Source organism: Sparus aurata, chromosome 1 (assembly GCF_900880675.1).
Source record: "Sparus aurata chromosome 1, fSpaAur1.1, whole genome shotgun sequence".
In the NCBI taxonomy this organism is placed as follows: Eukaryota; Metazoa; Chordata; class Actinopteri; order Spariformes; family Sparidae; genus Sparus; species Sparus aurata.
The window spans coordinates 29,486,876-29,501,415 of NC_044187.1; the positions used below are offsets into that span (position 1 = coordinate 29,486,876).

Below are 14,540 nucleotides of genomic sequence, written 5' to 3' on the forward strand. Positions count from 1 at the left end.
ACTTACACGTTTCCTGGGAGGCAAGTTATTAGGCTCAGAGTGTAGATGTAACTCTAAGTCAAAATATTAAAATAATTTGGATATTGGAAACCTGGGCCGATGGATATCTAAAGTAAAATAAGTGAATTAACAATAATTTGCGAAACAATATTTTATTTTTTCAAATCGTACCCGGATGTGACGCAGCCAATGACGTCCAGACCAGGAAGTTCCAACACAGTCAGAGTGTACTTGGCTAGACGTTGTGCCCAGAAGCTGAATATCCCTCGTTGGTTTTCTTCTGTCTGAACAAAGTGCAACAATCGTATTCGACTCGGTAGAGTATCGTTTCATGTTGGACTAAACGGCCGCTTTCCTGCCGTGTATCCTCCGTCTGTGCTAGAATGCGTTATTGTTTGTGGTAGCTAGCTAGCTAACAAGCTAACAGCTCACTAGTTAAGGTTGTTTTGATTATTAACGTGAACAGTAACGTGACATCGACGGCGTTTGGGCCAAGCCGCCAGTGCACACGTTCACTAAAAGGATCTGTTTGACGCAGTCCACTCGACACAGGAGATGATTTAGGTGTTAGAAGTTACGGAGGACAGTGTTAATGTGAATCGTGGGCAGTGATCCAGCTAGCTGGGTTAGCAAACGTCGCCTACCTTCAGCTACCACTACTGGGGACCGTCTGGTTTGTCCCTTGCCCCGAGTTGCGGACGTCTGGCGAGCTTGGAAAGCTCTCTGTGAACCGGATCCAATGCGTGGGATGATGGGGACCCAGAGTAGTCCTGTCAAGAGTTACGATTATCTCTTAAAATTTCTTTTGGTGGGAGACAGCGATGTCGGAAAGGGAGAAATCTTGGACAGTTTGCAGGACGGATCGGTAGAATCTCCTTATGCCTACAGCAGTGGTGAGTAACTGTCTCTGCTTTCCATCAGATATTGTAATTAATTGACAACCCTATAATGACGAACGTTAAGTAACTGTGTGTGTATTGTGGGTGTGATCTCAGGGATCGATTACAAGACCACCACAATTCTGCTGGATGGGAGAAGGGTGAAATTAGAATTATGGTAAGCGATTTTTGGCAATAATTATTTGTGGCTGTGGCCATGATCAAACCAACAGCATGCTGGTCGACCTACATGCTTACGTGTGTGTCTTCAACAGGGACACATCAGGGCAAGGCAGGTTCTGCACCATCTTCAGGTCTTACTCTCGTGGAGCACAGGTGAGGACTTTGAGATCAATTCTGAACTTCTTCATTTTTGTGCTGCTGTGTGTACGTGTCAACACGGTTGGTTTTCATTCCACAGGGCATCTTGCTAGTGTATGATATCACGAACAGCTGGTCGTTTGACGGCATTGACCGCTGGATCCGGGAAATCGATGAGGTAATCTGTTAATCTGGTTTACAAAGAAATACAGGACATTCATGGGAAGTGGGTGTATATTCTGTGTCTCCTTCCATCACGGAGAAATGCCAAATATCTGTTAGTCAGCACAGTTTAGAACAAGAGATGCAGAACAGCTATTAGAAATCAACAATGTGGTTTGTTTCCATCAGCATGCCCCAGGTGTACCCAGGATTCTGGTGGGCAACCGACTTCACCTGGCTTTCAAGCGGCAGGTGCCCACGGAGCAGGCGAGGGCTTACGCGGACAAGAACAGCATGACTTTCTTTGAGGTCAGCCCGCTGTGCAACTTCAACGTCATCGAATCCTTCACTGAACTTTCGCGCATTGTGCTGATGAGGCACGGGATGGAGAAGTTCTGGAGGCCCAACCGAGGTGAGCTGGTTTATCATTCCTACATATTAATTCTGTCAGAGCGGGAGTGTATGTTTTAAGTCGGTTTATGTCCTCATGTATGACAAAGCATTTTGGCAGAAAGTTTCATAACATTTAGGTTTTTTTCAAGGGCTGCAACTAACAATTATTTTCATTAGCGATTCATTTGTTGATTAATTAAAAAAAAAAAAAGTTTAACTGATTAATCATTTAATATTTTATGATAAAAAAAATATGCTCTCGTGACTAATGCTCATCACAATTTCAAGGTTTCTCAGTGGTTAACTCTCATGCAATTTTGCTCACCTCTAGTTCTAGTCCATCTGGATTGCCGCAGTTATTTTTATTTGTGATCATTTTCATCAATGAATATTTTCACGGTTTATATTTGGATCTATAAAATGTCCAAAGATTGTAAAAAATGCTTATTACCATTTTCCAAAGTCCAAAGTGATGTCTTCACTTTTAAGAAGAAAAAAAAAGTTTGAGTCTTATTTCCAACTCGTCAAATACTGACACGTTGGGACTGTAGGTTGGGCTGGCTGCCTTCCCAATGAGTCAGTGTTTGACGAATGGGGAATGAGACTCACTTTTCTTACAAAGAGGACCTATATATACAATTCACTTGTCCCTTTTCATGATGTAATTTCAAGGTGTATATATCTGATTCATCTAAAATGCACGTTTGATGCTTTTATAATGACAACACTTCCACTAATGTTAGGCTAGAGAGGTAATCTAGCTGTTGGGCCACCGATTTAAGAAAATAACAGCTTGGGTTTACTTGAAAGCAGCTATTAGTCCACTGTACATAAAATTATCCCAGCTGAAACTTAAGATGGGTCAAACTATCAAGTTTTATATATATATAAAGGTGGAATATGTAATCATTTGTCACTTATTGAATTCATACTCCCAACAAATAGCGGCAGCATATGATCAGAGTAACTGCTAAGTTCTGCTAATTGTCTTCTCATTTTGCAGCTATGACTCTTAGCTTATTAGCTCAATTAGCCATATAGTGTGATAGACGACCAGGTGAGTGTTGGTGTTTACAGCACGAGCACAGAAGCTTAAGACACAGGGGGAAAGGCATGCTAACTTCAGAAGATTTCTCTGGAACATAATTCATAGCAGTCTTTCACATGACTTAAAAACTGTTATTTCATCAAGTTTTGATGAAACTTGATGATTTTAAGCTAATTTTCGAATGTTTTTAACACTAAACGCTACAGTTACAGTGATTCAGCATGAAACAAACACAGAATATATAGTTTAAGCAATGGGTGAACATCTTTATCCAGCTAGAGACAGAGTCAGCTTAATCGCCACTTTTTGTGACGTCCAAGTAATACAGTATAAGGACAAACTGAACAGATGCATCGAAGAGCATTGGAGATGTATCTGACGTGACATCCTGCCTTAACATCCTCGTTCCCTTTTCTTGTTCCGCAGTCTTCAGCCTCCAAGATCTGTGCTGCCGATCGATTGTCTCCTGCACACCAGTGCACCTCATCGACAAGCTGCCCCTCCCCGTGGCCATCAAGTCCCACCTCAAGTCTTTCTCTATGGCCAACGGCATGAACGCAGTCATGATGCACGGACGCTCGTACTCTGTGGCCAACAGCGCAGCGGCGGGCGGAGGCAGCGGCGGCAGCAAAGCCAACAGCCTCAAACGCTCAAAGTCCTTCAGGCCTCCGCAGAGCCCTCCAAAGACCTCGTCGGCGTCCTCTAAGGGGAACTGTAAGATCTCATAGTGAAGGAGCGGACCACTGGCTGCCTCCAAAGGGGCCACAGTGTTAAAGTTGTTGTTGCTCCCAAGAGGTCACGTGGGGGCACAGAAGAGCAAGGAGAGCTACCAGGAACAGATACAGCAGTGAACTCACATTGACCTTTGGGAACCGTGTTGAATGGTTGGTTTGGTGTCTGTTCTCTTTGCGCTTGCTGGTGCCATCTTGTGGATATCCGTGTACCCGTTCTCTTTGCCGCAGAGGCTCACTGTGATCAAGTGGAACAAGGTTTCCCTGGGACCAACAGATGTGAATCAAGGATTATCACTCGCCTGTTAACACTACAAATGAGTGGAGGGACATTATCTATCTTTTATGTGGAAAAGGATTGTTTATTGTATTTAAAGTTGGACTGGAAGTTGTAAATATTCTGTATGTGCTAGTTGTTTTTGTCTGTGTTTGGTGATCGAGCCTGGAGAAGTGCTTCTTCTGCTCGTTTTGTCTTGAATGTTTCGGGAGACCTGCTTATTTCTGTGTCTTATGCCCCTCGTCTGCCGTAGAAAAATTCTGATTGCCGCCTCCAGGGTGCTGAGCGGCTTATTAAAAACTCAAAATGAATTATGTGTTGAATAAGATCGGCTTGAATTGAATTGCAAGAGAAGAGCGGGGCTAGCTCACCAGACAGATGGAGCTGCAAAGATTAGTCAGCTAGTTTGATAATGTATGAATCGTTTCAGTCATTTTTCAAGCAAAAGAAAAGTCAAAACTTTGCCGGCTGCAGTGTCTGAAACGTGAGGATTTGCTGCTTTTTCTTTGTCATTTCTAAGAGCAAACGAAGAGTCTTCAGATTTAGTCGGACAAAAGAAACAATTTGAAGATGTCACTTTGGGAAATTTGAACGAGTATCCAATTTTTTCTCTTTTGACATTTTTTAGACTAAATGAGTAATCGTGGAAAAGTTTAAAATGAAAACAATCAATAGTTGCAGCCCTAGACACAGTAGTAATTGACTTGAGGAAAAGTCACAAGAGTTATCCTTTGATGAACCATGTTGGCCTAGCGCTACTTAATCCGTGAAACTGACCAGCGCAGTCGAGCCAAGTTGTCTGGTTTCAAAGACTTCCTGCGGTGCCCCTAAATTCCATCCCAAATGAATTCCCCCTCCATCTCCATCAGTCAACGCTTTGAACATCTGTTGACTTTCTCGGCCCATTTTTTTTTTTTTCTTTTCTCTTGCCTCTAATTTAATATCAGTTGATTCATGGCTTTGACCGATTTAAACCCCCGACGACAGCGTGATCGATTTAATTCTATTAACTTTTGGTGCAATTCGGAGATGGTGCTGATGGGCAAACCTTGTACAAACACGGCGGTCCGCCCTCAGAATGTGCTGCAATAGAGACTCTGTTCTTAACAGGAATTTGTAACCTCAGTGGAATATTTTTATTTGAATGCCTTTTTTGGATATTTTTATGTATATGTTATGTACTTATGAATGTAAAACAATATTCATCCGCTACCTTTCTGTGGCCATGTGGTGGTTAATATGTGGGGCTGTAAGAATCAGAGGTGGAAAGTCATATCTGCTACTGTGATATTTTTATTGTGGGTTGCTTCTTGTCTTGAGGATTTGTACTTTTGCTGCTTAAGTTAAATCAACTTTCTTCAGAATGCGTGTTAAGAAGGGTGTCAGATGAACGCGGAGACTCCAGAAAGGACACAGAAAGTCTTGTTTTTTTTTTAAGCAAAGCTAACTCACGATATGGGTTTTTTAAATGATTGAATAATCTCGACAAAAAAAGTTTCTTTCGATATGAATTCTCAGTTTTCTTTCCACCTCTGATGAATGTGCTGTTTTTCCACTTTAAGGGGGGCAATGTGTCGTGTTGGGAGAAGTTCAAACTCATAATTTTAATATTAACAATACCGACGAGGTAATAATACAAACACAGAAATATTTGTCTTTTCCATAACTGAATAAACAAGCTGTTCTCAGAGGGAAATAAGGTCCCCGGAACACTGTTTGAAGCTAGAAAGGTGGCAGGGTCTGCCACGTATAAACAAAGTATAACAGAATGAAATTGTGTTGTCCTTTAAGGTCAGTTTGTTTATTCAGTTTATGTGGTTATGAAAACCAAGTGAATTTGTTTAAGTCAAAAAAAGATCACCCTGTTCTGAATGAAATTCTTTCAAAACCTCACAGTGCAGCTTGAACATCACCCGTGCCTGTGTGTCTGTGAGAATAAGCTCATCCGGGGCAGAAGGAAAGTGGTGCGTGTTTTGTACTGGCGCCTGTTTCCTGTGGTGTTTTGAAAGCAGCACAACAGAATATTTAAAGAAGCACTATGTGTAAACGTTTGACACTGATTGTTGCTGTGTGTCTAAAGGTTTTTGGATGAGGGATTAACTCTGATTTGTCTCCATTAAAAACAATCACCCATCAAAATAAAGGGTTAAAACTACAAGACTGCTTTGCAATGATTTTTTTAAATTTATTTATTTATTTCATTCAAACATGTATCAAGGTCAGTGTGGGAATATTTTCTGTAGCCTTTGTCCAGTCCGGGGCCGCCGGTGCCTGGGCGCAATAAAACCGGGTGGGGGGAGGGTGCTGCTGAATTGATTAGCTCCTCTCTCGGTATTGGCCAGCTTTTGGAAAACCGGGCACATCTCCTTGGCGCATGAATGCAGCGCGGTCAAAAGTCAGCGAAAGGTTGCGGGGTCACCCTCCATGAAAAGATGAGGGGTGCTGCTTCTCATCGCCTCGGAGCCGCGCCGGGACAAAGATGAAGACGCACGCTATTGAAAACGCGGCGCTTTACGCCTTCCCACCTGACCGTGGCATCTCTGAGCTCCGTGTGAATGAGGGACGGCGCTAAATTGACCGACGTCTAGACAAGCGGGACGTAAACAACATGTTTTGCAAGACGTGACGCGACACGCCCCGTGTTTGGGTTTCACGCTCCCCGCCTCGCTCTCCGGGAGACTCTGTGAACAGTTTGCTCGGTGATCTGTGCAAGCAAACTCAAATCTGCTCGCGCCCGTGCTTGCGTAAAACTTCTGGGAGCGCTTCGCCGTGGCGCATGATGACCGTCTATAACTCACAGCAAACAACTTCTCACTGACGAGAAAACAGCTCATCACCTTATTTATGAATGACACCGCTGTAAATTCTGTCTGGACTCATTTAACGCTGGATTTCTCACCGGAATGTGTGGCTCCGTGCGCACGGTTGTTGGGACAGCTTGTCACCAAGGCTCCACCGTTTCTTTGATGTTTTTACAATGTTTGTCCAGTTGCTTAGCGCATGGTGCTGCTTCATAAGAGTTTCAGACACCGGACGACCATGGGGGCGGTCAGAGGGGCTGCCCTTTCCACCTCCATTCACACTCTGAAAGGCTGATGTTGCGTCTTTCTCGCTCATTGTGTAGCTTCGTTCGCCGATTTCGCTGTTCGGGGACCTTGAATGAGTTTGCCCCTTTTGTTGCGAGTTTTATTTTGATTATCAAGGCGGATACTTGATGCATTTTTGAACGAGCTTTGTGGGATATATTTTGCGTCATTTCAGCTTTTGGGAGCCCGTATTGATCTTTAGGAACTCTTCTTTTGGCGCACGGCGAACTGACTTCCACAATGCTTGCGCACAAAACCGGAGACCACCTTTAAAGAAACAAAATCGACCTAACACGTATTTTTTTTTTTTTATTTGAAGACCTAAAGGAGGTATGGATATACTCGGTGCAAAGGAGCAATGATGTATAAAATCTGTCCAAAACTTTTGGAGAACAGATGTATAAAGGATCAAAGTTGGCACAATGCACCGAGCTCAAATAAGCCACTATTAGGATGGATACGTGCGTATTTGTTGGTGCTCTTGGTTTGCGAAGTACCAGAACTTTCTTTGTGTGCGAGCGTGGCAGGATCCAAAGTCAAACACGAAGGATTTTGTCCCAACAAGCTGAACTCCAATCTGTGGGTTGATGCGCAAAGCACCTGCGAGAGGGAATGCAACGTCGATGAGGTGGAGTTCTTTACGTTATCCTATGTTCATTTTGTGTTTTTCCTCGTTTACGTTGTCATTATGAGTGACCTGTGTGTGTTGTGTCTGTGCAGGACTGCGCTGACTTTGAGAAATGCTGCACCAACGTGTGTGGCCTCAACAGCTGTGTGGCTGCACGTTTCTCTGATGGCACCCCTGCCCAGCCAGATGGACAGGGTGGAGGAAAAGAAGGTGATGCCCCCGCCTCCATCCCTACCTGTGAGGGATTTATCTGCAGCCAGCAGGGGGCGATCTGTGACATCTGGGATGGACAGCCCATCTGCAAGTGCCAGGACCGGTGTGAGAAAGAGCCTAACTTCACCTGTGCCTCAGATGGCCTCACCTACTTCAACCGCTGCTACATGGACGGAGAAGCCTGCATCCGTGGGGTGACGCTAACTGTGGTCACCTGTCGCTTCTACCTGGCGGGGCCCCCCACCAGCCCGCTGCCTCAGGACACTACAGCCAACCCCACCCCCACTTCCTCCCAGGAGGACCCAATGCCCCCCACTCTTTACTCCAACCCACGCCACCAGTCCATATATGTGGGAGGCACCATTAACTTCCACTGTGACGTTATTGGAGTCCCCAGACCTGATGTGACGTGGGAGAAACAGAGTGAGCGGCGGGAACGCCTGGTCATGAGGCCGGACCAGATGTACGGCAACGTGGTTATCACCAACATCGGTCAGCTTGTCATTTACAATGCCCAGGTGTGGGATACAGGTATCTACACCTGCATTGCACGGAATTCAGTTGGAGTTCTTCAAGCGGACTACCCTCTGTCAGTCATCCGCCGGGCCGGCGATGACTTCTCTGAAGATCCTGAGATGCCCATGGGGCGGCCATTCTCACCAGCAGACTGCCTGGCTGAGGTGGACCAGAGAGTGTGCAGTGGCGAGCGTCACGTAGACTGGTATTACGACAGCAAGCTGGGCTCCTGCATGGCCTTCAGCAATGGTGGATGTGACGACAGCCGCAATCGATTTGAGACTTATGAGGAGTGCAAGGCCTCCTGTCAGAGAGAGGGGATGGGGATCTGCGCTCTGCCGGCTGTCCAGGGCCCCTGCAAGACTTGGGAGCCACGTTGGGCCTGGAATTCTGTCATGAAGCAGTGCCAAGCCTTTGCCTACGGTGGCTGCCATGGGAACGCCAACAGCTTCCACACCAAGAAGGAGTGTGAGGCGAACTGCCCACAACCCAAAAGAAAACCTTGTAAGACCTGTCGGGTGAAGGCGAAAATGGTGCCCAGCTTATGCCGGAGTGACTTTGCTATTGTGGGGCGGCTGACAGAGCTGGTGGAGGATCTGGACTCTGGGTTAGCCCATTTTAGCCTGGAGGAGGTCCTGAGAGATGAAAAGATGGGCTTGACTTTCTTTAATACCAAACACCTAGAGGTGACTATCGCCAAAATAGACTGGAGCTGTCCCTGTCCAAACATCACTATGGAGGAAAACCCTTTACTGGTGATGGGTGTGGTGCAGGACGGCATGGCCATCATCCAGTCGGACAGCTATGTCAGAGCCATAACTGAACGCAGACTCAAGAGGCTACGTGATGTTGTGAATAAGAAGTCCTGCAAGGAATCGTAAAAGTCCAGGGACTCAGACTCTGTTGCCCACAGATGGTCTGTGGTCACCTTTACCTTTAGCACTGAAGATACGCATCAGAACTGCAGCAAGAAAAGCGAATATTTAATAACTCTTTAAATCTACAAAGTGTGTATGTTAAATACCTAATGTTCATGAAGTTATGAGTTAATTTGTATGTACAATATATGTTCATTGCAACACAGGTTATCCTACATTCCAGGTGTGTTGAGTATATTAAAAGCCAAGTTTTCCCAAAAATTAAAATTCAGTTATAAAGACACCCACATGCAGATGGAAAGCAGGGTAAAGTTTTGTAGTCGACAAAACATTTCTGGAAACTTAACATCAAAACCGCGTTGCAGCATTCTCCAAATCAAATGAAGTTAGATGGGGACTTGTTTTAAAATGTTAAAAGAAACAAAAAAACAAAGTTGCTCCATAAAGCTTGTTTGGCATAATCCAAGTCTCCCTGAGATCCTAAACTGATCAAACCAGGTTATCACTAACACTTAAAGCTTAGCAGCTAAAACAAAAGTTTTGTGTGTAAATAGTAATTTCTTTTTTTTTTTTAATTTTTTTTTCTTCTCAAAGATTTTTTTGGCATAGACACCTTTATTAAGCAGTAGACAGTTAGGAAATATGGGAGGGAGAGGGGGATGTGACATGCAGCAAAGGACCTCCGGCCGGAATCGAACCGGGGTCGGCTGCGTTTATGGCATGCACTCTAACCACTCGACCACCTGCACGCCATAAATAGTAATTTCAAATCAATTTGGGATCTCAGGGATCTCCAGACACTTTGATTATGCCGGAAAAAGGTGTATGGAGCCATTTTATGTTTTTTTTTTTTTTTTTCATTTTTTTTTTTTTTATGTTTTAAAACAAGACCCCATCTACTTCAGTTGTTTAGGAGACTGCCGTTTTGCTATAAAGCTCCAAAAAGGTTTTATGGACTACGAAACTTTACCCTCCTTTCCATCAGCAAGTGGGTTGAACAGATGATGACTGAGCATTCATTTTTGGCTGAACTTCACCTTTAACATTAGTTCTGATGCTCCTTTAAAATAAGTTTAAATACAGATATTCTTTCTTTTGACTCGTCCTCTTTAAGCTTGTATTCTAAAAAATAAGACCGTAGCCAGGGTAGCAGACACACGCTTATCAACTTAAAAAATCCTAGTTTGTGATGCTAAATATAGACACCTGCATTATATAACCTCTATATTGTGTTTTTTCTGTTTTATTTTAGTATGTTTATTTTGTATCATATTCCTTACAGTAGTCAGTGGAGTTTTCTTCTTATAAGCTTCCTTCGGTTGTTATTTCTGATTTCAACATCTAATGTAGAGCACATCTCCCACTGCAAAGCACTTCTGCTAACTTAGTTTAAACAACAATTTGTGGCCATATCAAGGTAAACATAGTACGGAGACAACATGTAAGTGAGCCTTTTTAATTTTACTCAAGTGTGCAATAAAGAAGAATACATTATATAATAGATGACGTTAATTCAGTTATGATTAATAAAATTCCGTCCATGTCATTGTGTGTTACAATATGGGGAAAAGATTCTTAAACAGTTCTGGAAAATTTGGCAACGTATCTGAGCTTCAAGTGTAAGTTAAGGCTTGTCGACCATCCTGCTCTGGAACAACAGGACACTTTACACCAAACTCTCCTTCCTGAACAGAAGACACTTGTTGTTTGCTGGCATGTCCATCTAGCAAAGAAAAACATTTGAAATCATACGTTAGTCAAGAGATTTGTTTAAATCTTTGTAAAAGTTGTGTTAAATGAGCTGTTCACTTACTATCTTCTCCAGGAATAAACCATTTCTTTGTGCTATAGAACTGAGGAGGGAGATATCTCTGAGTCCCCACTCTGGATTCCTGTAACATTAAATAACATAGTGTTTATGTATCCCACATTCACTTAAGCATTATTTATTGTATGGATGATAAAAGACTGCAATCACTGAATAACTTCAGATCAGTGTTAACTACCTTTAAACATAGTATGGAGGCTTATAAAGGCAAAAACTAAATACATTTTTTATAATGAAAAAATATCCTTCTTACATAAATGAATACATGAGTGAATCTATAATTTAATTCTTAATACATTATATAATTATTATGTAATAAAACTCTTTAATATTTGAACTAATAATTATTTTATTTAATGCTTGAATCCTACCCTTAATAAATCAATCAATCACAACTTAAATCACAAATTCAATATATAATTGTTATTTTTGCATGTTTTTAATTCCATATTCACGCTTTTGTATATCTACTTATTCATTCATTTTATTTAGTCTTTTATTTAATCATACTATCATTTATCCACAGTGTAGTTTAAATCTGTTTCATCCAGCAAAAGTCCCGATGCGAGCTGAAGCCTATGGTGAATGAACAAATCTGGTTTTTGATGGACTCATTTAACAGATGTATTTATTTCACTACAGCAAGTTACACGAATAAACGAAAGATATATAAAATAATAAAATCATAATCAGATATACAAATGTGTGAATAAAAGAATGGATTAGAAGATACATACACAAATGTTTATATATCAATATTTATGTTAATTGATACAAATAATTAACATTTGTATATTTTACATCTACCAATTTAAAGTTTGGCACTTGCAGATCTCCATAGACCTGAAAAAGATTCATAAAACACCAAGCACCTCACCTCTGCCTTAGGCTGTAGTCAAAGTCAACATTACTTTGGGGTGAGATCTGCCCGTTCACTGCATAGGGCTGAGGGTAACGACAGAAGATGTTATGAAGCATTATACAGTCACACTTTTATATTTAGATATTTGATAATGACAAGTCATTAATGTGGTACGTGCATGTTTATGACAGTGTTTTTTTTTTTTTACTCACCCCGTAGGTAAATAGAAGACCTTGCGGCTTCAGCACAGCTCCAGCCCCTCTGAATAAACCCTAGAAGAAAAATAGTGATGTCTTAATAATGAAGTGGTGGGAGCTAAGTGGCAGAAGTGAGCACAACTCCAGCAGAACTTTTGGTTCTTGGTCAAAAACGGCTGCTGGAGCAGAGGGTAATGAGTCAACAAGGTCATACTGTATACACTCTGGGGGTCATACACTTTAGCATTTCTACTGAATGGAAACAACAGGACCAGTCAATAGATCGCTCACTATACAAAATTTAAAGCCAGACCATTAGCATTTTGAAATAAAAAAACGCAGTCTTGCTCTTAGAAATGAAACGTTGAAAATATAAGCAATAAAAACACTCTTGCTCAGTTCAATACATGCACAGGTTTTGCTGTTATAGACTTACTTGGCCTGGTATGACCAATGATGCCTAATGTTAACTGATTGTTATGTTTTAGGATTGACAGTTAACATGTCACTTCAGGCCAGAGTGGTCTCCGTTCAACTAAGATAAAGTCTCTTTAAAGAAAGGGTCACTTTGATTATTTTCCACAACAAAGTATGTTTACAGGTCTTGTGGAGTACTACTGCATATGTGAAAAAATAGTATATAGATAAAGCCTTTTGTGACTACAGAAGAAGCTTCATTTCATCTTATAAATTGCCTCCAATGATGTCATTCAGTGGCTAAGTTGCATTGTAGGTATGATGGACTCATTATGGAGAGTCTGAAAACAAATTATCAAAGTTAATTTACCAGAACAAGAGATGTCGCCGTTTTTATTCCACACATTATTCTTCCTTTTTAAAAACCTGGAGCCTACATTACCCACAATGCAACTTAGCTCCTGAGTGACACCACTGGAGACAATTTGTCAGTTAAAACCCTGCAGCACGTAAGGCTTGATAATACTTTGATTCAAATATGCAGTAGTTGTCCTCGGGACCTGTAAACACATTTGAAAGGTGCAATATGTAATATCCGTGGTATCTGCTGTTAGCTCGCTAGCTCAACAAGGCGTGCAGCTAGCAGTCCAGACTGGGAGCTTGGGGAACCGAGGGGATTTTGGTGTGTATACTGCCAGCACAGGAGCTTTGTGAAGGGCATGTCAGGTTAATTTCTGAATGCTTTCAACTTAAATCTCACATACTACACCTTTAGTGTGTCAAATTGGTAAATTTACTATTTAAATTTAAAGCAAACTTTAAAAAATGTCTTGCTACCTGCATTGGGGGCTTCCTCTTCAAGATATTTAAACTACAATCAGGGCTGGAGTTAACCCACTTGGGGGGCCAAACAAAAATGAGCGATGGGCCCCTCATTAGTAGTTAATTTGTGGTGAGTTCATTTATTACGAATCTGTTCGCAATTGTTCCCCATGTAGAAACAATATTAAACAAAATAAATGCAGTGATTCCTGATGTTATGTAAGGACCCCTCTGATGATTAGGTAATGATGCAGGTACTGATGAGGCCTGAAACATTTCAATTTCTATCAAGTGGTCCATACAGCATTAAAAACATGTGCTTTTATCAAATTACTACAAATGAAGTGTCACACCAGACACTTTGCCAGTTGGTAATCCAATTTTGCCCCCTGATATCCTCAGGTCAGGCAGGACCAGTGACAACACTGTGAGAATAAGAGCATCTCTCAACTCAGCAGTCCTACCTCTGTGCAAGCGAACGGAGAAATATGGATCATGTTAATGTTGACCACCAGATCCAGGCTCTCTGGCTGGATCCCTCCCCAGTACTGATGGGGCAGAGAAGCATCCAGGTGGATGGCGGGCATCACATTGTGCAGCTGGTAGTGAGCTCTGTACGCTTCTATACTGAGAATGGGAACAAAAGACATTATTGTTAATGCATGGACCCTCCAACAAAAAACACACAGCACAGTATACCTGTCTTGCATCAGTTGAATTAACATGTCTACCGTAATACCTGGGCGGAGAGAGAGTGGCCATTGCTTTTTTTCCCCCCTCAAGTTTACTACGCAGTAATGAATCGACAGCGTAAATACAGGAGTACGAGCTGCTTCCGAGGCTCGCCGGTGATGTTAACTGTTACTTACTGGTACACACGACCTATATTTACCTGAGTAGAGACTGGCGGTCATACTCTGAGGGCTGCCAGGTAATATTCCGCAGGGCCTGAGCGAAGTGTGTGACATGCTGCCCGGTGCCGGAGGAGATCTCCAGAGCCTGCAGGTGTCTCCCGGTGTTCACGCTCTCCCGGAGCACCGCCAGGATGGGCTCCTTGTTCCTCTCCGCGGCGGCGGCGCTCAGCATCTTGCCAAACCCCGGGTACAACTGCCGAGTGGTGCGGTACAGTGTGCGAAGCCACTCCAGTACAGCTGAGTAACGTCAGTCCAGATTGAATAACTCCACACCACCCACGAATTTTGTTTTTCGGCTGAAAATGGTCCGCTTCCGGATTACGTCATGTGACTCACCTGGCAACCAATGAGAACAGTGGGCGGGCCCAA

The 14,540-nt window shown here is 42.7% G+C and overlaps 3 protein-coding genes across 3 annotated transcripts; 2 read left to right on the forward strand and 1 right to left on the reverse strand.

Annotated features, from left to right (window-relative positions):
* The first annotated feature begins 177 nt into the window (after positions 1–177).
* On the forward strand, positions 178–5,968 carry LOC115590974 (ras-related protein Rab-40C-like). The gene is made up of 6 exons (XM_030432495.1): positions 178–893; positions 996–1,056; positions 1,154–1,214; positions 1,300–1,377; positions 1,551–1,773; positions 3,229–5,968. Exons 1-6 carry the CDS (start codon positions 740–742, stop codon positions 3,528–3,530), a joined length of 879 nt encoding a protein of 292 aa, XP_030288355.1. The 5' UTR covers positions 178–739; the 3' UTR covers positions 3,531–5,968.
* Positions 5,969–6,361: 393 nt separating this feature from the next.
* Positions 6,362–9,800, forward strand: wfikkn1 (WAP, follistatin/kazal, immunoglobulin, kunitz and netrin domain containing 1). The gene is made up of 2 exons (XM_030423984.1): positions 6,362–7,524; positions 7,617–9,800. The coding sequence occupies exons 1-2, from the start codon at positions 7,255–7,257 to the stop codon at positions 9,132–9,134; spliced, it is 1,788 nt and encodes a 595-aa protein (XP_030279844.1). The 5' UTR covers positions 6,362–7,254; the 3' UTR covers positions 9,135–9,800.
* Positions 9,801–10,571: 771 nt separating this feature from the next.
* mettl26 (methyltransferase like 26) lies at positions 10,572–14,516 on the reverse strand. Its single transcript, XM_030423997.1, has 6 exons — positions 14,150–14,516; positions 13,722–13,884; positions 12,034–12,093; positions 11,837–11,904; positions 10,945–11,023; positions 10,572–10,854 (listed from the first exon to the last, which is right to left on the reverse strand). The coding sequence occupies exons 1-6, from the start codon at positions 14,341–14,343 to the stop codon at positions 10,798–10,800; spliced, it is 621 nt and encodes a 206-aa protein (XP_030279857.1). The 5' UTR covers positions 14,344–14,516; the 3' UTR covers positions 10,572–10,797.
* Between the last annotated feature and the right edge of the window lie 24 nt (positions 14,517–14,540).